This window comes from Protobothrops mucrosquamatus, unplaced genomic scaffold (genome assembly GCF_001527695.2).
Source record: "Protobothrops mucrosquamatus isolate PMUCROS unplaced genomic scaffold, P.Mucros_1.0 scaffold1407, whole genome shotgun sequence".
Taxonomy (NCBI): domain Eukaryota; kingdom Metazoa; phylum Chordata; class Lepidosauria; order Squamata; family Viperidae; genus Protobothrops; species Protobothrops mucrosquamatus.
The window spans coordinates 91,653-118,264 of NW_015387592.1; the positions used below are offsets into that span (position 1 = coordinate 91,653).

The 26,612-nt window shown below is 34.8% G+C and overlaps 1 protein-coding gene across 1 annotated transcript in view; it reads left to right on the forward strand.

Annotated features, from left to right (window-relative positions):
• Positions 1–26,612, forward strand: part of SNX24 (sorting nexin 24) — a 67,268-nt gene that overhangs the window by 19,492 nt on the left and 21,164 nt on the right. Inside the window, exons 2-3 of the mRNA XM_015821837.1 lie at positions 17,788–17,961; positions 22,883–22,987. Coding sequence (XP_015677323.1) covers positions 17,788–17,961; positions 22,883–22,987 — 279 coding nt within the window. The remainder of the gene's footprint in view (positions 1–17,787; positions 17,962–22,882; positions 22,988–26,612) is intronic.

Below are 26,612 nucleotides of genomic sequence, written 5' to 3' on the forward strand. Positions count from 1 at the left end.
AATTCTTCGAAAGTCTTGGAACTACTATTCAATTAATAATATAGGGAGCAAGATACAGTTGTGTTGAATACATCTTTGTCTCATTAGGTTATTAATTTTAATGTAATCAACATATTTGGTCATGTCTTTTTTGTAAATATGACTAGTATCGGCAGTTACAATCTCTTCACAGGGCAGTTCTGAAAGTGGAAATTTCTTGGGAGATAATAGTATTTATTTTCTTTACATTTTGTCATTTTGCAAAAATAAACAAAAATGAAAGTTCAAAATTATTTGAAATTTAAAATAATACCACAAAAGGTAATAAAAGACAATTAGAGGAATGAGAAGCAAATTTTGGTAACGTTATATGTTACATGGTGTAGTTGAATAATTGTTGCAGGTAATTCTGTTTAATTTTTCAGTTGGAGTAGCCTAAAGTATGACAACCTAGACCTTCTTATTTTTGCCATCTGTTCAGAAGTTTGAAACCTGAGCTGGTTTTTAAACTAGGGAGCAAAGCTGATTTCTGGGTCAGATATTTTCATTTCATATTCAAGCAAATGCTATCACCTCAACAGGTAAAGAAGGAAAATTGTCTATGAATATTAAAAAATTAAGGAATTTATATGTGTTGTATTAAAATGTTGATTCCATAAACAGAAACAGCTTTTAGTTCTGGGTGAAAAAAATCTCTCTTGATTGGAAGTATTTAACATGGGATAAGCCGTGGTGTCACAGTGGTTAGAATTTAGTACTGCAGGCTGATTCTGCTCGCTGCCAGGAGTTCGATCCTGACCGGCTCAAGGTTGACTCAGCCTTCCAACCTTCTTTTTTTTTTAGTATTTTATTGATTTTCTAATTTTACATTTAAGTATTTCAAAAGCAATGTAGCGGCTCGGTTAATCAATAATTCAATAACATACAAAAATCTTTAGTACAAATCTCAAACTACCACATCAAATATTTCTTCTCCTTTTTCCTTAATATCTACTGCCTCATATTTAAGCTAATACAATTCTTATTGTATCCATTAAGTAAAGATAGCATTGTTACATTTATCAATACATTTTTAGTTTATATATATCCTAGTTACTTTAACATTCAATCTTTATAAACAAGCAATGTCCTGTAGTTAGTTTTTCCCAATTTTTAGTTTCCTATCAATATTTAAATTTAACATTTGATATTTATAATTTCCAAATTTTTGGTAACCAAAGTTTCCTTTATCACAATTCTTAACAAAATCTAATATTCAAAATACACATCTTATCTATTTGAGTATATTCTATTTCCCACCATCATACATCAACCAATTAATAATACAATATAACATTTCTTATTTTCAACTAGTTTCCAAATGTCTTAAATTTAATGACCAAAATTTCTCCTATTTAACATCAGATATTTCCTCTCTTTTTCTCTTGATATCTACTATCTCATATTTAAGCTAATACAGTTCTTATTATGTCAATTAAATAAAAACATATTTGTTACATTTATCAATAAATTTTAGCTTATTATGTATCTTAATAACTTTTACATTCTATCTTTATAAACAATCAATATCCTATTTATTTGTTTTCCCCAATTTTTAATTTCCCATCAATATTCAGATTCAACTTTTAGTATTTATACTTCTAAGTTTTAAATGACCAAAGTTTTCTTTATCTCAATTCATAACAAAATTTGGTATTCAAAGTACACATCTTGTCTATTTAAGTATATTCTATTTTAATTAGTAATATAAAATCCTCGCTGATAAATCAAAACCCCAATTTTCTTCAGCCTTATTCTAGCTTTCTTCCTTTGCCCTCTCACCCTCCGTGTCAGTGCTTTTAGGTCATCAAATAGATCTCCCTCTGTTATTATATATATTATTTGAAATAAAAAAGACCAGTTGCCATTTTTTGGGGAGGGCTAACAAATCGTCTCTCTATTATTCCAGATCCCCATAATTGTCCTGGTATATTTGTCTTCCCTTCGGTTTGTTCTTCTTGCTCCTCAAGTTTCTTCTGGTTTATATAGAAAGTCTTTTCCATTTTCAATGTTGTCAGTCCCTTTTCTGGATTTTCCATTGACTGTATTTGTTGGTCACTTGAATCCTCTGTCATAGTATTTAATTGTTCCATTTCTTCTGTTGTGTTTTGTGTAGTTGATTCTTTAGTTGTAGTCAACATTTGAGTTCGTATATCTAGGCTGATATCTTGTTCTTTTCTGTAGCATCTTATTTCATCACAAGGAGAATCTATTCCTGGTCTTCATCCATATTCTCTTAGTAGTGTGTTAAATTAAGAGCTTTAAAGTCAGAGAATGAAAATAATTTTATAACTGAGTATAGAACTCAGCTGATAATTGTCAAGGTTAAAAAAAGTCTTACCTGTAGTGTAGGCTTCCAGCCAAGTCTCCTTTAGACAATAACAAGTTGTAATATCAAACTTAGCCACAAGATGTCACCAATGCCATTTAAGGTTTTTTAAGTCCAAAATTTTTATAATCCTTTTTCCAATTTTATTTCTTTTTTGTAAATAAAAACCAAGATAAAGATAAGAAATATTTTGGTCTCCAAATTCTAGAAGCATATAAATCCAGTTAAATTAAGGTTATTCTTTCAGTGTTTTAACTCCCCTGGATAGTCAGTCACCGCTATTTTTAGAGAGTGGGATAAAAGTTCCCTTCCGTCACTCCTCACAAGGGGGGAAGATACTTTGGGCAGCTTTTACAGGAGAAAAAAAATACTTGGGATTAAAGAGAGATTTAGATCTCACCCAGTCTCATCCGCGCTGCTTTGGAGTGCCTGGTGATAAGTTTGACTTCGGCTGTCTGCAGCCTAGTGACGAGCCATATTTCTATGGCCAGTCTTTCGTCCGCCGGTTTGGAGGGCTACCACCCTCCCACGATCAATCAGGGATCCCCTCCTTGCTGGTCGCCCCTACAGGGTGACTTTCGATCCTTTCCAGGGTCCTCCAGCATTCCAGGGTCCTCCAGCATTGCGAAATCGAATGCGGAAGACAGAGCTCGCCTTCCAGCGTCCGCGGCGGCTGCAATGGCAAACCAGAAGTCCCAACCTTCTGAGGACCCAGATTGTTGGGGGCAATATGCTGACTCTGTAAACTGCTTAGACAGTGCTATAAAGCACTATGAAGTGGTATGTAAGTCTAAGTCCTATTGCTATAAATAATGTCATTAGATCCATCTCATTACATGCCTTCAGTTTTTTAGAGCTGACTAGAACACAGATCCAACTTCTATTATGCTGATTCAGTGGCTGATTTTATTTTGCATGTTTGCCTACTTGTATATACACCTGCAGTAGATTTTATCTTCACTAATTAACATGCAATATATAAGTTTGTTGCCTTTCATGCTGTTGAAAACCTTGCTAGTAAATAACAGTGAGGGGGGGAAAACAAAAAAAGGTGTTTGTATTAATTATGTCTTCCTCTTTTAGAGGCTCACCAAACACCTTTCACATTTTAAACAAAATTCAGCAGTGGTGCATCTCATGGTCATGTTAATCATAGCGTGCCCCTTAGACTTTTTGAGATACAGATCCTATAATTTCCAGGCACCATGGTTACTTATCATGTCTTTGGGGATTGTGCGAGATATAATCCCAGTTTTTCTAAATAGACACAGACTATGGAGAAGGCTGGGATAACAGGAGACTTTTATATTGGGAAACCAGAAAATTAGTTTTGTAATCTCAACCCCTAACTTTGCTATAATCACCATCATTTCTTGGAATGAGGTCCCTTCCATCTTGCTTTCTCTCTTACGTAGATGCTTGTCTGAGCTCTGTAAGCATATTATACCATGTTTTCTCCTGCTAAAGCTGGGCAAAGACTCAGCCCCAAGATTCCACAGCCTGAACTGCCTTCAAAATTCAGAAATATATAGGACTGGAAAAATGGAGATGGGAAGGAAAGAGTTGCTAAGAGATACTATTGCTTAGCAATAATGGTAGACCAACGTATTTACTTGCAGTAGAAAAGTTTTTAAAAGTAACTTCCTGAGAGGTTGTGCCTCACTAAATTGTAAGATACCAGCATTTTTTTAAATGGAGGGGGGAGGTCAGTTCAATAAGCCTTTGGCACGATTGCAATGTCAGTACCTGTCTGATATATTCGTCTTGGCAAGTTAGCCAGTCATTTGCAAGGGTTTATGAGCAAATGTAGCTAGTAACACATTGATACCAGCACAAAGAGATTGTCCTCAACCCTACGTAGACAAAGCAATCAGGAAATCTAGGCAATGTTTTAAGCATTAGTGGCATGATATAATGAAGTTGTATGCTATTAAACACTTGTATATGGGGAACCAAATGTCATCACCTGAGTGTAGCTGCATTCAGTAATACAACATCATCTGTTCTATCAACTAGTTTTGCTCTGATCAATAAGCAGTTTTCTGTGGCCTTTCACTACTGTCAAGTATCATTGAATGATGTAAATACACATCAGAAACTAGAAACTTGACAGCTCACCCAGACTAAGGAGAGAGAGGAAGACCAGTGCAATTGACAGAGATGACAATTGACATCTGCTGTGTATAAATTATTTGTTGTTGCCACACAGAAGAGCCCTATAGTCTGTGAACATCCCACTAAATTGTTATTACATGAGAAAAGCCTAAGCAAGTGATAATTGTACTGCAAAATTCATAACTAGTTTCATTTAAAAAAAGAATATTTGCGAATATGATATTCAGCGGATTCTAGTAACTGTTAAGAAACAAAAAAAATACTGAGATTCTTTCTAGACATACTTCAGTTTTAAATTGACTCGATTCAAGATGTTAACACTTAAGTTCTTCAAATGCATGAATCACATTCTTCAAAAAAGTTGTGCAATATTTATTTCAAAAAGTGTATTGCCTGATTTGTGGTTATATTGTGAAAATCCTCACAGCAAAAGCTGTGGTATTTGTACAGAGCGCAGAGCTCTATAAATAGTATAGTTATCTTTTTTTTAAAAAAAAAATTTCAATATAATGTAAGTCTGTCATACAGTAATTGGTAATCTGGCTTGCTAGAGATATGTTTTATTCTTATTTAACCATAATATTCTCCCTTTGTTTTCTGACACTTTTTAAAAATATATTTTTTTCATATTTATTTTAATTTTTAATATGAAGATTGAGACAGGTTTATACAACATACTACCTGAACAGGGTTCATTTGGCTTAGCATGTTTTATATACCATGCAGCATTTTATAGTAATTTGTAAACCATTTTACTTAGCCTATTGCAGTGATGGTGAACCTTTTAGACAGCAAGTGCCCAAAAACCGCACCACCCTCCACCTGCCCCTGCTCCACCCCCGCCCTGCCCGCACTCTGCCCCCCCACTCCACCCCTGCCCTGCCCGCCCGCAGGGCCACCTACCGCCTCCACGCCCTGCTGCAGATCGCCCAAGCAGCCCTGCAGCACCATGGTGGCCACACCCTCCGCCCATACCCTTCGGCATCATCTGCGTGCGACGGGGCGCTAGGACGGAATCTTGTCCCTGCTGCCTGGCTGCCATGTCCTTAGCTCCGCACAGGCTGTGCCCAGGGGTGATTCTCCTCTGGGGGGCTGCTAGTGAGGAATGGGCCGTAGGGGGGAAGCGGGGCTGGGGCAACAGCACACGTGCCCACAGAGAGGAGTCTGTGTGCCACCTCTGGCACGCATGCCATAGGTTTGCCACCATTGGCCTATTGTATAAATTCAGTGAATTGTGGCTAAATGATACTAAATTACAACTTCTTAGGTGGTGAACTAAAATCCTTTCAAAAGTATGATGACTACTTAATTTTTTTAAAATAATCAATCATAGGAATTAGAAATTGGACCAATAGCTTAAAAACACTAGCAGATTCTTTTATTAAATAATTAATTTGTTATAAAACAAAAGAATGGAATTTAAAAAAATATTAAATAAAATGTTATAACCAGTTTGTCATCAGTCTCTTGAGAAGAACCATGTTAGGACAGCTATCTATCTATCCTGTCCCTCCCACTCCCCCCCACAATTGAATGAAGTATCAATAATTCTCTTGAGTGCAATTGGTGTAACAAATGTAACTCTGTTACATTTGCCTACATTTTCATTAAGGTAACAGCTGAATGAAAGAATTCATTTTTACTGCTTCCTTATTATTGTCACTGCATATATCCCACTTATATAATTATAATGTTACTTCTCATCCAAAATTAGTAGTGGATTTACCAGGCAGACTTTCATTTGAAAGATTGTTAAAGGTCTTTTATAGCAATGCAAAAAGTTCTGACCATATTTACTTTCTTTAAAATGATCATCCTGCATCCTTGGAAAAATAGGATACTGCAATGGGATGTCCACTGTGATTTTCTTTTCCTCCCTATCCTTTTTTTTTTTTTTTAGTTAAGATGGCATACATAGCAATAGAAACTATGAAATACTGGAATTCCTCCTTCCTATAAGGACAAATTGTATTATTTGCTTCTCACTGACCATTTTTCTGAAGACAACAGCGCCAAAATAGATTGTCTAAGAGGAGAAAAACTGTCAAGCAGACTTACATGAATCAGTGTGATTATTATTTTTATTTTTTGCAAAGCTGTTCAGGACTTTAAAAAGTGAATTGAATTTGGAAACAACTTGGCAGCTGAAGAGATTTGGTCTGATTTATGAATAGGTCAGAATTCTGGTGTCTGCACTGTGAATCAAAAAGGATGATTTCTAGTTAATCTTCAAAGATGCCTTGAGTGGAGTAATTTTGTTTAGAGGAAACTAAGGCCAGAAAGTTGTGTATAATACAAGTCTGTAGAAATCATTCTGGGCATCATAGCCAGGACTGAAAGAAGCATAATCCTACCTTTTCAAATGGATTATAATCCATATCTACTTTTCTAATTTATTGTAGCTCCAATCTATAGACGTAGTTCCAATTGGTTCAAAATTCATACATCCCCTCCAATCCAGCAGTTGGATACCATCCACTATGTTACAAGTCCAAAACTGCTGAGAGAACTAGATTCTTGTCTTCTTTTTCTTTTCTTCTTTTTCTTTTCTTTTCTTTTTGCTTTCTCCCTGTGTACATTTAAAATCTACTTTGGAAAATTATCCAATTTTCCAGGGACAGATTTTGACAGCACATAAACCATGCCTTTTCCCAGTTCTGCAGCTGACTTTCTTTCAGTGGTTTCATTGTAAATTTTAAAATGCACATGAGACAAGTTTAAAATGTATGATATCCTTTAGTGAAATGCCACAGGACAAAGTACTTTTGTCTCCTTACTACATTCTATGATCTATCTACTTGCCCAAGAAAAATAGATATCAAAAACCATTGTAAAAGTCCACAATTTTTTTGATCTGTTTCCTGCATTGGCCAGAATAGGTTCATTCCTAGATTAGAACAGATCTAAGGATCAGTTTCATTGCTACTATCCAGTCTTTGTACTGAATGTTTGTGAAATACTACTTGTTTGTTAGATATGTGTACCTTAAACTCTTATTAATGAACTAGCTGTACCCGGCCACGCGTTGCTGTGGCTCAGTCTGGTTAGCGTGTGTTGCTTTTACGTCCAACAGATGGCGCTGTTTTTCAAAAAAGCATGTTTTACCTGTCACAGGTGTGACATCTATATAATATAGGTATATAAAAACACGCGCGTATTCGAATGCAACATTGTGTCAAAATTTCAAAGCAATCGGTGAAGAACTTTCGGAGATTTAAGATTTTGAACAAACGAACATTTACATTTTTATTTATATAGATTACAAGTATGTAAGAACTTTTCAAGAATGCAGATTTTTCTAAAAGTTATTGTCGAAGAGGCTTTTCTAAATTGCTGGTTATTCTGTTGTTTTTTTTAAAAAAAGTGGAAAGGGCTTTAAGGGATTTTGTCAGAATCTGTTCCATGTCAAAAAAAGAACTGTAGACCTTTTATTTTGTTGAAGTCACAAGAATAATATCTTCAGGTAAAAGACAGATTCAAACTTCAGTCTCTAAGACAAATAGAGAATTTCTTAGAGAAAAAGCATGCAGAATCAGTTTGAGATGAACATGAAGAGAAGTTTTATTAAACCTTGTTCCATGTTGCCTTTTATTTCTCTTAGTTTTATCATTCTTTGGAATTATAGACCAATGGTAATTTTAAAAATCAGAATTCTATCTGGAACTAACATGGAAAGGTGGATGAATACAGGGGTTATAGAAGAGCCCTGCATATTTGTAGAACTTTTTCCCACAAATATTCCATTTTAATAAATTGAGGGAACTGAGTAACTTAATGGGAGTAATATGAGAATAATGTTTCTTGTTTACAGATTTCTTGCTTAGCTAAAGAAAGAAGGGGCCAGAAAACTAAATCTACCAGCCTGTAGAAAATAGCTCAGAGTATCTGTTTTACAGTCATCCAGATACCTTAACACATTTGTATTGCTTATCAATTTTTAATATTTATATAGTGAACAAAAGCAACAACATTTCTTGGGAAATAAGGGTAACAGTATCATTAATTACCATTAATTGGACACAATAGTTATTCTCATTTAACTATACTGAATTATTTTCAATATTTTGCACACGGTAGGTACTAATTTAACTAATTTTCACACTCTACTGCCATATTTGCATCCCATCTCATACAATTTAAAGATTATTGTGGCTCTTAAAGAGCATCTTAAAGTATGCAGAGATTGCAGTGAGAGAAAATAGTGTGGCATAAAAACAGGTGTTTTACCTGTATATATTGAGATCAGAAACATTTGCAGAACTTTATAGAAAAAGGACTAGAGAATTACTTTAGATCTGCCAAAAAAATTGTCAAATATTCTCAGGAGTACATATTCATTGTATCTATAGAAAAGTCAGGCTGGGAGAGAAAATTTTTGTTAACTTTATGGCAAGGAACATGCATTTTAAAGTAGAAATATAGAAGGCAGTATCTTCTTAAAGTTCTCCAATCTGTTTTGTGTGTTTTAAATGTCTTTGACAGCTATCTTTTCCAACACTGTATCTGGAACAAGATAACTGTTGACGGGACATGTTGCAAACCTTTTAAGTAACTTCAAAATCTACCTAAAGGGGAAAACTTTAAAACAGTGAAAACATACACTATTGTCTCATCTTAGTCCATTGGTTTCTGGTTTCTCCAGTATGGTCTGTCTTGAAGAAAGCTTTTTCAAGAATTGTATTAAGGTTATGGTATTGTAGATTATGTAATTAGCAGCCTTCCTCTTCCTCCTCCTTTAGAACCAAATTTTAGAACCAAATGTTAAATCATGAAATCATTACTTTTCAAAGATCTCCCAGTTTCAAAAGCAATTAATCTCAAAGATAGATTACCATGTGGGTGTAAATAGATGCTTTACATTAACACAGATACATAAATTAACTGCCTAGTTCTTTGAATCCCACTAATAACCCAACTGTCTACTTGAAGATACACAAAAGCTATTTTCCAAAGCACCTGAAGGCAGGACAAGAAGCAACGGATGGAAACTAACCAAGGAGAGAAACAACTTAGAACTAAGTAGAAATTTTCAGACAGTTAGAACAATTAATCAGTGGAACTACCTGCCTCCAGAAGCTGTGGAACTACCTGCCTCCAGAAGCTGTGAATGTTCCAACACTAGAAGTTTTTAAGAAGAGACTGCACAGCCATTTGTCTGAAACGGTATAGGGTTTCCTGCCTGAGCAGGGGGTTGGACTAGATGACCTCTAAGGTCTCTTCCAACTTTATTATTATTATTATTATTAAAAATTAAAGGCCTCATTCAGAGCACTGCATAATAGTGCCTATTCATGACTTTCTTTTTCACCAACAGCAAGCACTCTACCCCATAAAATAGCTCAGACAAAGAAAAATGGAAGTTTCAGAAGCAGCTCTGAACTTAGAACTATTTTGTAAAATGTCTGATTATGAGGATGATGATGATGATGGACAATTTGATTTTAAGCATTCTTGGCACTTTGGCGGTTTACTTCTTATTAAGACTTCAGAGATACAAACCAGTAGCTCAGTAATTGCTTTCTTGAATCTGCCTTTAATAATTACATTTAGTAAAGCTGTATTGAAAATTAGAAAGGCAGAGACTAATGGAAAACTAGATTTTTCACTGAATTAGAAAGCAAGACAATCCATATATTGACAACATTTCAAGTTGAAACAGATCAGGAAAACTGTTTTGGACTGTCCACGCAAAGAGTCAAATACAGGCCTGATGTGCAGTGGCATCTACATTTTATACCAACAGAGAAACTATACAAGATTTCATGTAAATCGCTGTCTTGAAAGGCTAATACAATTCCATTTTGAATGAAGTCATTTAAATCTTTGTGAGGTGGGAATTATTGCAGGATTTTCTGTTTGACATGTCACAAAACAAGAAATTGTGTTAATGAAGTGACTATGTCTTTAAATTAGAAATGAAAAATTAGATATTCAAAAGTAAAGGGAGGCATGGGATAAAAAATTGGAATTTGGGCATCTATGTCATTTTGCTGCTTAAGTCAAAGAATATTATTTTGTACACATTGGACATTACATGGTCTTTTAAATTGATTGATGGGTCCACCTAAGAGTTAGAGAGGTAGTCCTCAAAATGCAGATTTATTTTGTGCTATAATAATTCCCTTACTGGGTAAAAGTTGTTTCACATATTAATTTTGTTCTTGAACTTTCATTGATATTTGGGGTTGCTTGTGTTGTCTTCCATGATATGCCAACATTTTGGAAACTATTATGAGGACAATAGAAATGGATATTGCATGCATTTATAGCTACAAAAAATAATACTATATAGTTAGATGGACATACTCTCCATCAGTTGTATGGTGGTCTGAAAAATACACATCTCTTTGTATATTTGAATAAGCATTTTGCTTACTGTTTGGAAGACGCTTTTAGAAATTTAGGTTAAATGTTTAAATCTTTAATTTGTTTTTCCCTTTCCCTCTTAATTGATGTTTCAGGGGAAAAAACTCGCACAGAAAAAAAAGAAGTAATAGAAATTAATTACTACTATGTAAATACAGTGGCATATATAGACAATAGACAAGCTACATAGACAATAATATTTGTCTATGTAGCTTATCACATTATAGAATCTGTTCTTAGTATTATGTAGTATATATGATATTCAATAGAGTGGTAATATTGTTCTTCAAATAAACAAGTAGTCACTCTCTCCCCCCCACCCAAAAAAAACCCCTCGGGTTGAATTAGAACAAGATGAGGACAAATATATGCCTTTAGCTTCAGCAGGGCAAATTCCTCAATATGTATCTTTTTTTTTTCTTCCAAAACAGTAGCTGAATTAGAGAACTGCAATGGGAGGACATTTTAGAACATCTTGTCATGAGGTGACTAAATCTGTGAGAATCAGAAACAGTAGAGAATGAATATCTAGCTGCTTGAATGACAATTAGACTAGCTGGGCAAGTGGGCAAAATGTATCAATATTGTCATGTTTCCTACGTGTCTATTTCGTTGTATCCAACAGTATTTTCCATTTTATGAATTTGGGTAGTATGGCTACCTCATATAAATAAATGAATTTGTCTTCTTGAGCATAGGATGTCTAATTCTGGTATAATCCAGAGTGTTAAAGAATAGGAAAATTGTAAATAAAAGGTTTTTTAAAAACATTATTTCAAATAATTTATACAGCCACCCATCTCACAAGGGTGGGTGCAAAGACTCAGCAGTTAAGAGGCTGGACTTGTCTGCTGGAAAACCCACTGCCCGGATTTGAGACCCGAGCATTGTGTGACGAAGTGAATTCCAATCTTCATCTAGTTTCTGCCAACATAGCAATTCGACAGCATGCAAATGCCGGTAGATAAATACGTACCACCTTGATGGAAAGGTAACAGTGCTCCGTGACATCATGCTAGCCACATGACCATGGAAACATCCCCAGACAGTGGTAGAGATGAGGGCCACCCCTACTGTTACGACTAGCGGAATAAAATCCACAGGGACTCCTTTTTTTTCCATTTTACAACAGTGATTCTGGATGATATATAAACATTAAAGATACCATCACACAAGCTGGTTTTCTCCTGTTTTAAATGCAGTGCCAGTGGTTTTGTATTTAATGCTGAATTCAAGTTAGAATTACATTGCTACGGTACTGTTATTCAGACAGTTTCTCACATTGTACTTGTTAAATATAAATGATTTTATATGCACCAATGCATATAAACTAGAACTTTGAAATAACAGAACAATAGAGTTATTATGACTCATTGTAGTATATAAACCCACCTATTGGGTATGAACAAGCCATGTGAAAATGTGGCTGGGTGTATACAACTTGTATAAATTAGATCAGATAAGGGCTTGGGATTATTTTCACATAATATATCAAACATGATTAAATTTAATTCTAGTTAGGGTTTTAGTAGCCTTACGTATTGTGTGACCAAGGCATTTGGTCAACTTAGGATTTGGTGTATTATTTAAATCTATATAGTGGTTAATTTGGTCACTAGAATGTAGCCAATGTGAATCTAGCTTGTGCAGATGTTCAAACTCTACTATTGTTTTCTACTGAAATGGATCCAGTAGTACCAGATTTTTCTTGTTTATAACTTGATAAAAATACAATTTTATTTACTGGATGCATCCTTGTCTAATGCTGGGTACTTCTATGCCAAGATATTTCAGTATTCACTAACTTAAAAAAACAAAGTATCTTTCTGTTATATTTGACAGTATGTATTTGTTTATAGTACAAAACAGTGGTATTCTTTTTTGTTGTACCTTAATTAAATTCAGCTTAATTAAAAAGACTTGCTTGCTTCCATCAATCAGTTACATTCTGCTATGTTTCTTCAGTTTTTATTGTATAAAATGTGTTGAGCTGGAGCACTAAGTGTCCATGAGAAATTTTGGTCTAAAGGGAATTAGTTGTGGTGATAGGCAATGGATACAGGTGGCCAATAAAAATGCAGATTAACTTCATTAGTATTCAGCCAAGATGTACTAAAGTTGAGTAAAGTTCATTTGTAAATATCTAATTGCTTGATACATTGGGTACATCTCTACTGATACTTTTTTGTTGTTCTTTTTATTTAAGTTTGAAATTCAAATTTGTTTTCATTTTTTTAAAAATTTCAATATGTTTGTACTGTATATAGAACACAAAGTATATATTTAAGAATTTCAGCCTATTTCCATAACTGTACACCTAGTATTTCTTTCATTATTTTGACACTTAAAATCCCCATACACAGACATCTTTTTAAAATAAAATTATGATTCCAGTACAGGAGTTCTGCACAAGAAATAGCCCTCCTCCATTTGGCCAGTGTCAGACATGAGTAAGATCAAGTCTGATTTACTGGTCAATATTATATGCAGAACTGATTTTTAGAATAGGAATTAGAGAGGAAAATCCAGAAAAAAGCAGGGATAAATAATTTCTGTAGCTCTCCCAGAAGATTGCATAGATCCAAGTTACAGGTGTTCAGCTTGAAAGTATTTTAAGCTATATATACAAATGGAAGCTCAGAGTTGCTCCCCTGTGCTGAAGGTTTTGCTTCAAATAACTTTCAATATTTGCATCATTTGGCTGGATGCATTTAAATTGTTGGCAAGTTTTAAATGATGATTTTTTGGTTCAATAACAAGCTAGAAACTGTAAAAATAAAAACTGAATCCTGTTAACTACTGCTCCAAGATATGTAGAGACAGCAAAAGAAAGATGGACTATAAAAGCTTATGATTTTTCTCAGATTATAGATATATATAATCTATAGATTATAGATTTACCACTAAATCCTAGTTTAAGGTAATATTCTTCTTCTTTCTTTGGCCTTAACTCCAAACAGGACCTTAAAAAATTGGGAATGTTGTTTTGTACTAAAGTGTTGGGAAATAGATTGCTTTCCAAACTTGCTATTGTTTATAATGTATTTATTATAATGGTTTATAATATATTTATTACCATGGGTAATCAGACAATGATTTACTATTCTGTGTTAAATTTTCTCTTTAAATGAAGACAAGTTAAATATATTTATCGAAACCTATAAAGAACTTTGCTATGATTTGTCACAAAGAATTTTTCAAATAGAACTTTAATAGGTCTCAGCATGTCTTCTCCATCTTTTGATAGTTATGAGATAAAATGCCCTATTTTAGGCATGTTAATCTGAGAAAAGTGTAAGTCTTCACACTCTCTCTGTTCTTCATTTATATAAGTTAAATGGGTAATTATTTTCCCTATCAACTATTGGCTCCATGTAGGAAAAAAGTTTTGAGAACTGAATGCACTTTTATTGTGGGAAAGAGAAAGAACCTTCATTTGACTGCCAAAGAGTTATAAATATAATCTGTTCTATCTGCTGCATTTACGAATTATACCTTTAAAAGGCAGAATGTAGTAATTGAAGTTCTTTATTCTTTGCTAAAAGAGCCAAATTATATAATAGGTTAAATGTGTTCATATCCATGATAAATTCCGCCCCCAGCTTTAAGGTTACACACATTGATGGAGAAGGAAATGTGGTTTGAAAGATACATTTGTATGTGTTTGTTGTTAATAGATTTTCTTTGCCATGATCTGTATGAAAAGTTCTGCCACAAGCTGTGATTTTTCTTGGGAAGAAAAGTTATAAAAAACAGATTTAAGGAGGAAAAAAATAGTTTTAGTACAGTGGGAAAATATTTCACTCCTTCCTAACAGACTGCTTAGATTGAAAATAACACAAGAAACATATGAATCATAAAATGTCTTCTTTAAATTTTGGCTTAGTGTGTCCTGAGAATTTAAACAAATGTAGTTTATTCTGTAAGAACTTGGTGCATTGTGCGAACCAAATCTCCATAGTCCCAGTTCTCAAGTTATTACTTTAATGAGGATGTGCATATTAAATCTATACATTAGCTTTTTTTGTTCAAAAAATGTAAAATAGAAGTGGTTATGGGTTAGTCTTAGTCTTTATGCAGCGCTATATGGATATTCTTTTTTTTCAGAGATGATCGTGAACATGTAAGGAGCAAACCCAATTCTCATTATAGATCAGAAAATGTATGAATGTTCTAACAGAATTTAATTCTATTGTGCATTCATATGATAATATATGGGAGAGAAATAATTTGTACGCCTCATAAGATAAAAGCAACCTGCAGTTTTTGTTAAATCAAATTATTTCTATTAAACAATTAATGATTATGTGAACATTACAGACTTAGATCCATGGCATCAATTTGTAACATTAATTTCAATTGTTTTGGAATAGAGGAATATCATAAATACAAAAATAATCATGTCTGATATTTCTTAGTGTGAGATTTCCTTCCACTTCTCGTATCATTCTTAAAGAACTAAATAGTACTTTATAATTTACTGAAATTACAATAAACTATTTTGTCTTTTGGGCAAATAGTTTCTGCAATCTATAGTTTAACAGCGATCCATATGTTGTATTTATAAAATTGTGTATGCTTGTTCAAGAATAGAAACATTTCCTTTTTGGTACAGATCTTCCATATATAAAATTTCATTTGCAAAAAGCTCAACACAATGTGATTTTATTACAACTGCTGGATCTTATGCATAAGCATTTTTTCAAGGTCCCGGTAATTGAACATGCTATGATTTGATGTATGCATTTGTCATGTGGCAAATTCTTAAGACTCTTGAAGTAAGAAGTTTTCAGCATGACCAGTATTTTAAGAATTTTGAATATCCTAAAGCTAATTTTAACTGTTCTTAGCAACATACCTCAAATTTGAAGAATTAGAATAATAAAATTACAATAAAGATGTAATGTCTGTTGAAAAACAAATTGTATTGTTGCTGATAGCTAATCTGTTAAGAAGAGAAACAATGTTCATATATCACAGTAAGCCATGGTTTGTTTTACTCCTGGGTTTTTAAAGAAACCACAATTGACTAGATTTATACAACATACTAAATTATAATTTATAGTTAACTAATTATGATTATTAGATTCACACAACACATTAAACTAAAGCCAAATAAACTGTATTATGTCTCTGTACTGTACAGCATATGAACTCTACAAGCTGAATGCAATTAGTTTACAGTTATGAAAGGGGGATTTTGAAAAGTAAAATACCTCAGATATAGAATTTAGTAACATATGGGTAATAGTATTAAGCCATATCTATTCAAGAAAACAATCCCTGACATACAGAAGTTTCAAACCACACATACAATATGGAAATCCAAAATTATTTTCCAACTTAAAAAATGTTTATGAACTTTGACCATTGATCCTGAACTTTGATAAGAGTTTTTCATCCCCATTGCCTCAAAAAAGGTTTACTATATCTTACTTACTAGATTCAAAAGCCATACTATATAAAGAAAACCAGCCTGCTCTGAACTTTCATTTACTAATGATCAATTGATGCCACCTAGTTACCACTGTACTACCTAGATAACTTTGTTGTTCCAGTTCACCCATAATTGATATGTTGTGTTTGTTGAATGTGTTTTCTGTCTGGATTCATCAATAGTGTTAAATCATAAACCGTGATTTACAAATTGGGCTGGATTTATAGAATGCACCAAGCTAAAATCAAACCATATTACAGCTTAGTGCATTGTGTAAACCTAATTTGGTATAGATATTAAATTATTTAGAAACAAAATAAACTTGCAAATTTTCACATAAATACATTTCACCAAAATTCATTCTTTTGAAAGTTCTTGAAATATAGATACTCTTTTACAATTGTTCCCTATCTTATTACTGAAATTGTGTTAGAAATATTAGTCATGCAGAACAACGATCACATCCACAAATGATGGAGGCAACCTTGGGGGAAGTCTTGTCCACTTCCTTGAGACAACAAGCTTGAATACATTCCAAGTAACTGTCAATCTCTCAGCTGGCTTCCATTTCTAAGTAAATGTGGTTTTATCCACAAAAAGCTTAGATAACTGTAACAGACAAAGTTACATAGTTCTCTTTTTTGGAAAATGTCCTATCTAACATTATTCCACAAAATCATGTCACAAAAAGAAGGTATGCTTAACACAGTTTTAGACTTAGAAATCTCCTGTATATATTATCCACTCTCTCAATCTATTTTTCTTTTTTTCTGAAGATAAGAATATTTACTCATTGTAAATAGATTGTCTTATTATGCAATTTTCTGATCTTGGTTTCACTAGGTTGTGTTTTCATAAGCATTGTGAGATATTTTTTGTCACCTGCCCTAAAGATTTGACCCAATGACCTGAAAATCAAGAAAATGTCATGTTAGTGGCTACTAATTAGTGGATCTACAGAGCTGCTTCATCTGGCCTTTCAACCTTGTACAGACAGCATCCAAAGCTGTCATACTCATCATGCTAAGAAAACAAGTCAGCACCACATTTTTTAAAGTAGTTTAAACACTAAAAAAAAGTCCAGCTGAGACTAAACATGAGTATATAGGTTAGGGCAGAAATTAACCTATAATGTAGTCTTTGTATTTATATCTCATGCAGTAAAGATACAAAAAAGTAGAGTAGCCTACGGGATACCTATCACTGTATATTGTGAATGTACTGTATGTAATATGTGATCGGAAAAAGCACAATTGTTTCTCAGTTATTTTGCATTTTTAAAATAAAATTCCATCACCGCATTGCCTGTGGGATAAAATATATTTATGGATATTCAGTTGCAAAATGCAGATACGGTAATGTCTAGGAATAAGAGTGGTGTAATAAAAAAAGGCTTTTTAGGCATTAGACATTTTAATCCTTAGATGGATTTAAAGAAACACTTGGTTAAAGGCATCAGAGTGCTCGTTAATCAATGTTGCATCCTGGTATCTCCTGAGTGTCGTGGGGTTTTGAGAGGTAGAAAAGATTGGCTACAGTAATTAAAGCAAAGAAATCGATCACAAAGCAAACATATCAGGAAATATATAAAAGTAATCTTTTATTTTCACAGGTCTTTAAGATAGAGGTACTAATGAATGGAAGAAAGCATTTTGTTGAAAAAAGATATAGTGAATTTCATGCTCTCCATAAAAAAGTAAGTATAGTGTACAAATTGTTCAGGTAATACTATCTGTAGCCTATTTCCATTCATTCCCAAGTAATAACTTCATTTGATTTCTGAATATGATAAGGAAGTTTTATTTTACTTGCAATACTGTCCACTGTTGAACAATTAGAGATAGGTAGGTAGGTAAGTAAGTAGGTTGGATTAAAAAACAAATACTTTTTCTGCACAGAGAAAGTAAGGCATTCCATTCTCTTCAGATCAAGCATGGGGTACTACTTTTTTTATATAGAGGCCCATCGACCCAGATAAAATTCAGTTCAGGCCCTGAGCCAAAGCTGGGTGGTAGTTGGACTATTTTTTGGGGGTCTTTTTTACCATCTTTTTTTTGGGGGGGGTGTTAGTTCTCTCTGCATTCATTACTACTAGATCAGTGGTTCTCAACCTTTTTAATGCTGCGACCCCAACCGGTCGTAAGTTGAGGACTAAACCGGTCGTAAGTTGAGGACTACTCAACTGGTCGTAAGTCGAGGACTTTCCCTGCCCGGGAGCGCCACGCATGCGTGGTTCCGCCCCCTGCACCAGCCGAGGCATAGCTGGCAAGCGGCAGAGATGGAGCAGGCCGACCACCAGCTGGCCCAGCCCAAGGCACCCGCCGGAAAAGGGGGGAAAAATGGCGGACAAAAAAAATGGCGGACAAAAAAAATGGCGCACAGCCTTGCTTGGCAACCCCCATGAAATGGTCGATCGACCCCAAATGGGGTCCCGACCCACAGGTTGAGAACCACTGTACTAGATGATCAAGCAAAGGGCAAACAAATAGAAAAGAAAAAAATGTAAATTTCAGTAATTGGGAGCTGGTGCTCCCAGTCTTTTTGAGGAAAAATCCAACTCTTATCTACCTCTTTTTTCAGAGGGAAAGGCTAGGTAGAGGTAGGAGCTGCCCTCAGTGCCATGCCACTTTTTCAAACTGTACTGGGTAGAAGCATTGATCTTGAGCCAGCCATTTGAGGTTCCCTCCTGCAGCCAATGTGACAACCTCAGATTTTCCAAACATTGCTTTACAAAGTGGGATGTGCAGCAAAACCCTGCATGTAGTTTAGGGAGATATCATTTTAATCCCCTTCTTTCTTCTTCAGCAGCCATTATTTTATGCTCACTGATCATATCCAGTTTTTCTAGGCAGAATGGGAGTTCTCACGTCAGGTTTTATTTCTGTTTATCTACTTTGGTTTGCTATTAATTTTGAACAATGTTTTATCCTAACTTGAAGACAAGTCCACACTTCCTGCTTGCTCTGATGCAATGATGGCTCACTATCTGCTTTCTGCGGACATGCCTACACGCGTTTGCTTACGTTACAATGTTCTCTCGCAGCTGAGGTAACTTAAAGTGCATATCAGAAGAGGTGTTTTCCTTAATATCCCATGACAAGATGATGTATCCAACAAATGCAGGGCATGCTGATGTGTCTGAATTATTCCATGCCAGCAATTTCTTGGCTCCAGTTGTTCCTGCAGGTTTCCTGTGGAATTATCCCCTTTGATCTTACTTTTATCGACTCCTCATTTCTCTCTTGGTTACCAGGAAGAATGGAACTATCATTTCTGCAGATTTTTTTTCTTTTTTATGTGAGTTGGTCAACTGGTTGACCATCGAAACATGGAAGTCCTTAAATCATGTCCTTTAGAAAGTTGCACATTAAAACAGTATGGGCGACAGCAATCACAGACGCATTTTGGAAACTCAGCAAAGATGCACATGATGGCAGCAAGATTTAAATTCATGTGATTTCTTACCAGCTCCAGGATGGCAGGGAAGCATAGTAAAGCTGTTGGGTCTATGTGGCTTAAGTTGTGAGATTAAAATATATTTAATTATTTAAACTTAAATTTTGGTTACTGTCATGTATTATGATTGATTTGTTCAGCATTTGTAGCATTGTGGTTTCAAAAATATATTGCTAACTTACTATCCCATTTAAAGCTGAAATCCAGAAGAACTAAAATCCATGCCAGGAAATTGTAGGCTTTCCCTATATGAATCACCAATTTCCATATTTAAAGAGAGACATAGGTTGGCTATGCTATCATTGTGACTCAGTCATGATCTTTAACAAATTCAGATCTGCTTAAGTTTATCAGAACATTGGATCATATTGGAGCTTTTCACATGCCTATCAGAAATAGTAGTTGTAGAAACACCACCAGATTATGGAAGTCTGGTTTAAATGAGCAACTATAAATCGTGAACTCCTTCCTGAACAGTAGCTTTCTCTTTCTCTCTCTCTCTCTCTCTCTCTCTCTCTCTCTCTCTCTGTCTCTCTCTGTCTCTGTCTCTGTCTCTCTCTCTCTCTCTCTCTTTTTTTTTGGGGGGGGGGGAATATTCAAATCTGCCTTGAAACATTTGTTGACACAGCTTTTAGTCAGATGACATCTCCTCAAGATGAAAGATGAAATGTAAATTACTCTACCCCTGTGGGCATTACATGTCAAAGTCAAATTGGAGTTTGAATGTCCTTTTGACTTTTGATCTCCACTCCTTCACACAATTTTTGAATTGATAAAATACTTGGAGAGTACTTCTCATTTCAACTATAGGTAAACTATATTTGTTATCTTTCTTTTTACTTTAATTTTTATTTCTAATGCAGCCTGTTTTGTATGTAAAATGATTTAATGTTACTTTATAGGCTACCCTTTATTGGAATCCTGATATATAGGTATTATTCTTGCTAATGAGACAAGGAAGTGTAGGTCTCTCATCTACAGTAAAATAGTAGCTTATCCAAGGGCACTTAATAGCCAAAACTGTCCAGATATGCCACAATCACCAGATCCCTTACAGTTTTTTTTGGAGAGGAATTGATTTTGCTAAAATTTATATCCTACTTTTCCATTTTAAAAACATAAATAAATTGTGGACAGGAATTGATTACCTATTTGTCTATAAATCAGTCAAAAGAAAGCCATACTTTAGTAATTGTAGAAGATTCTTTCATACTTAAGCCAATCATAACTTTTTCACTTTGAGATGCACAGTAGAACTATATACTATATAAAAGCTGTAGAAATGTGGACAACCACTAGATGGCAAGCATTAAAGTTTTCTGTTATTCTTTGCTGCTGTCTAGCAGTTGTCCACAATTTTGCAGGCCAGATCTTATGGTCCTAGCACAGTGATGGCAAATCTTTTGGGTTTGACGTGTCAAAAATTCAGCAAATACCTGCTGGTATGTCGCATATGCACATGCATACACACACAGAGAGAAAAAATAATTATCTCCCCCTCATCTAGATCTCACTGAACAGTGTCAGTCTGCGGTAGCACTGAGGCTGGGCCTAAAGTAGAGGAGACCTCAACTTCAGCCTTCTAGGCTGTTCCGTGGCATGCCAGCAACCGAGCCGCACAAGCAAGCAAAACCCCATTCACGGGATGCAGGCAGCACACAAAACCACACCCCCTCCGTGGAAAAACCTCTCTCCATGTAACCGGTCCCTGGTGCCCAAAAGGTTGGAGACCTCTGTTCTAGGACTTTAGCATGCCAGGCCTCAACTTCAGCCCTACCACACTGATGCCACCTTGCACCTGTGTGATTGCCCCACAGCACAGTGCTCCCTAGGATCTGCTGCTTGCCACTTACGTTCTCTTTCCGTTGATAGGCCCCTGCAGCTTGCCCAAGGCAGCTTCAGGTAACACAAAGCTTTTGTTTTTGAAGTGTCTTTAGAGAATGCCCTTTCACAGCCTCTGCAGCCTCCAAAACCAAATGAAAGCAATCCCATTCTTGCAGGATTTACACAAGCTCCAGAGTCATGCAAGAGCACAGCCCTCTTGCATGACATCCAGAAATTGTACAAGAGCATACCCATCCACAGCCTCTGAAAAATCATAAAAGAATGGGATGTGCTTTTGAGTAATTGTTGGGTATTGTTGAACACCCATGTTGTAGATTTTCCAACACTTGTGTCATTAGAAGATCTCAGAGAATAAGCAGATTCCTTGTTGCTTCATTACAAAAATAAATTTAAATACTACTCAGAACATTGGAAAGTAAGACTATATCGCATGTTGGTTAAAAGTGATTTTTGTTTTGAAATTAATATAATTTGTCTCTAATCTATATGTGTCAACCTTGGCAAATTTTGGAAACGCACACTTTGAATATTGGATAATGATTTTGATTGTCATTTGAACTTGAAATCTGTACACATAATTTATGCAATAAATGAATTCGTAGGTTTTTTACTTTTATATTCTTGTCAGCTACTTTGAATTCTGTCAAATTAAGAAGCCTGAATGGAAAGTCACAATTGTTCATTGAGATAATTTCCACTACCAAAAAAGGAGAACAATAATACATATACTCATTCATATTGATGCCAATCAGTCTGCCTTGCCCTATAATCTCTGAGACTTAATTCATTCAATTTATTTTGTTCTGCTCCTTATTTTTCAGTTTATGAATTTATTGCCCTAAGCTATTCTCTCAAAACCAAACCATTTGTCTGTATTTGCTATTTTCTAAACCACCCATCTTGCAAGAGAAAAAAAAACAAATTTCATTTTGACCGTATAATAGTTTCAAGGTTTGTTTTTAAACTTAATGCTCAAGAGTGCATGCTAAAATAGGAGTTAAACTCCATTCTTTAGAGTTGTATTAGAGTTGTACATTGGTTAGTTATTATTTAGCTGACAAAATGTTTAGTCCCAACTTAAGAAATTGCCCAATCTGTTAGCTGTTACAAGTGTTTATTTTAAATTTGCAGTACCAATACCTTTTGTAATTGAATAAACCCACTTACAGTCATAGAGGTTTTTCATAACAACGCTTAGTTTATTGATTTTTTTTGTCTTCTTTCCCAATTTGTTTATTTCTCTTTTTGTAAGTTTTTATTTTTAAAGAATCTGTTATATTGATCGGAGAGTTTATTTATTTGCTCATATTTTTTAGCTTAAAAAATTCATAAGAACTCCAGAAATCCCTTCAAAGCATGTGAGGAACTGGGTACCCAAAGTTTTGGAACAGCGTCGGCAGGGATTAGAATCTTATTTACAGGTAAGAATCTTTTCTCACAAGCTATATTAGGAGTTTGAATGCCAGCTGCTTTAAGCTGTACTTAAAAGTGATCATTGAAGTCTGCTCTTACTTTACATATAACCACTCTAGCAATATATTATTTGCTTTATGTGTATCTAAAGTATTTATATGTGATCTTTGTATAAATATATTGTTTTAAAGGCAGTTCTAATTGGCATTTGCAAAGGACAAAGACATGGTTATGGCAAAGAGAAAATTTAAACTTGATTTAAAGAAATAGCATTGATTCAGGACAGGTTAATATCATTGTTCTACATGCAGTGGTGGGATTCAGCTGGTTTTCACCACTTCGGCAGAACCAGTAGCTAATTTTTTATTGCCCAGGCCCAGAATAGACTTCCAGAAGCAGCATCCACACAGAGAACCGGTTGTTCATATATTTGAATCACACTACTGTTTACATGTATTTAATACTCTTTATCCATTGTAACATTAAAATTAAAATGATCTGTTTAACATGTACACAAACTGGAGGTGCTTGAGGAAATAGTATAGAAGGAAAGCATTCTTCTAGTTCATCTTTCTTGCTGCCTTCTATTCTTGGATAGTAGATATCTCAGTTTTTGTGATTTTACAATCTAAAAACTTGGACAGAGCATCTAAAGAACAGAAGAACTTCTTTGCAGTCTGTAGTGAGCAATGAAAAGTCGTTAGGGCATGGTATCTGTAGGGGAGCAAACGACATATATATATCATGCCATGTGCATGTGTCTAATGATCTTGTGTTGAATGTCATTTATGTGGGGATATTAAGATCTGTAAATTGTCAAACTGACACCATTGTAGTCTGCTGATCGACAGCATCCTTCCGGACTCCTTTCCCAATTTTGAACCAATCAGTGGTTCCGTGTCACTGTTGCTGTTTGACCCACATATAGGTTTCTCAAGAGACAAATAAGATGATCTGGTACTCCCATCTCTTTAAGAACTTGCCACAATTTGTTGTGATCCACACAATCAAAGGCTTTAGCATAGTCAATGAAGCAGAAGTAGATGTTTTTCTGGAACTCCCTAGCTTTCTCCATGATCCAGCGTATGTTGGCAATTTGATTTCTAGTTCCTCTGCCTCTTCGAAATCCTGCCTGTACCAACACAGTAGGTAAAGCAAAACTTAAAATACAATGAAAAGTAGTCTATTGGGATCAGAGTGGTACATATTGGCTACAAGTCGCAGATTCAAATCTAGAAAGATACTAGCTTGGCACTGTTTTGGATAAATACAGTATGAAAATTCACACTCCCCCATCTTTTCACTTGTGTTCAGCATTTATTCAAGAATTTTCTTACTCCTGGAGGAAAATAATAATAATCCTATCAGTCATGGTCAGTGCTTCAAGGATCTGAAGAAAGCTTTTATTTTCCTTTCCTTTTTCTCTTACTGATGATGTAAACTATAGAAATTCACCCAGAATATATGCAAATATATTTCACCTCAGTTTTATCTTTTTTTTTTTTTAAGAAAGTCACTGAAGACATCTATTAACCACACAGAAAACCTAGCGGAAATTATTCAGTGTCCTTCTTCCTATGAAATCCTGATTAGTTTTAAATGATCACTTTTGTGTTATGTTTATACAGATCTCTGGAAAGTGGGCAACTAAATTTCATTTTTGATGTGTGCCATTGTGCCCACAGTATAAAAATGACAATAAAGGTTATCTTATCTTATGTGTGAAGAGCAAAAATGTTCTTTATCCTCATTAAAGTTTGTGAGGGGTGTGTTAAATAATATTAATGGCTAGGATGGTCAGTGGTTAACAGTACTTTCCTAGTACAAGTGATTTTATTGATCAATGCAGACTCAGTGTAACAGGGCAGATTATTTTACTGATTTTATTGAAACCTTAACTAACTTTGTTAGTGCACCACATATCTTTAAATGGATCTAGATGATGATGAAGATTAAGAAAAGCAGAAGACCATCCATCTTTTTTGATCTGTTAATAACTTAAATCCATCATTGTTGGTAAGAGCTGTTTTCAGATTCTGTGGAGTCCCTGTGTGTGTGTGTGTGTGTGTGTGTGTGTGTGTGTGTCACGAAGGATATATAACACACTAACAAAGTTTTATTAAGTATTTATTTTAACCATCAGATAACATATAATAATATTTTTTCAACAGGAGAAACAGAACATTCTGCTAATAATAGAAATATCAATAATGTTCACTTAACTCTGAACAGAATTTTTGCAGAAGCAAGCTCAAATCTTTCTTTGTTTTATCTTTTTAAAATAGCTTTTAAAAACAATGTACAGATCACATGCTGTCTATGTAGCAAACATGGAGTACTAAAGACTGCAAAATGAAGGATACTTAAAATGAGATGACAAACTACTTTTGCTTTAGAATTAATATGGTTGGAGATTTTTTTTTAATGTTTGGGAATAAATAAGGCCTATGTTGGAAGCCAATAGTTCTTTGCCAACAGTCTAGGCTTTGGGGATGGCTAGATGATGTAGTCAATTAGAGGAAATATTGCAATGTGTTGGGCATGCAAACTCCATTGTGAACGCATGTTTTGTCATTTTGTTGAAATTTCTCCTTGTCACAGATACCTCAGATATTTTCACTTTCTTTGCTACCATGTACAGGCAACTCACCTTTAGTCTTTTGTATCATTTAAAGAAAGTATCTTCAATCAGAGAGAGTTTATTGTTTTCTCTTATTCTCTTATGAATCTTATTCATCCATTACTAGATGGAACAAGAAAGAGACAAATGGGGGAAAAAAGAGTGGTTTTTCTTTTTTCATTTTTCTTCCCACCAGTTCAAGCGAATGAAGTTCAACAGTATATGAGACCAGCAGTGGGAATATGTTTCCCACTTCTTAATTGTCTGAGTTACCATTGTATTTTACTTTTATATGATTCTTAACGTTCATCCAAACACATTGACTTCTATCTCATATATCACTGAAATCATATTTATTATTTTATTTACTTAAAATGTTTATATATTTGCCCATCTTCTATAACACAACTTTGGGTAGCTCACAACAACAATAAAAAATAAAATAAAACCAAAACTAAGCACCTTAACCAACATTCCCCAGTACATCCAATAATGTCTCTCTGTGAGCTCCTATCTCACCTTATCCCACTACTTGGCTACGGATTTTTCAGCCTGCAGAGTAATGTCTTATCAGATTATGGATCATTATTTCAAGTCATTAAATATGACTGGGAAAGCTTGTAGCAGTAATGCCAACTGAAAATGGTGACAGGCATATTGTGCTAGAAATATAACCCACTTTGTTAAAAAAATATATCTTTATTTATGATACTACTGTTTTACCTAGATTGAGTTTCTCCAAAAGTAAGACCGGGGCTTATTTTTCAGTTAGGTCTTATTTTCAGGGAAATACAGTACTGGATGGGAAATACAGTACTGGATGGGAAGGAACAGACTCAGACTCAACCCTTCCAAGACCGAGTGGCTGTGGCTGCCGGCGCCCCGGCATAGTCAGTTGGTTCCATCGCTGTCTATAGGGGGCGAATTTTTGGCCCCCTCAGAGAGGGCGCGCAATCTGGGAGTCCTCCTGGATCCACGGCTGACACTAGAAGATCATTTGTCGGCCGTGACCA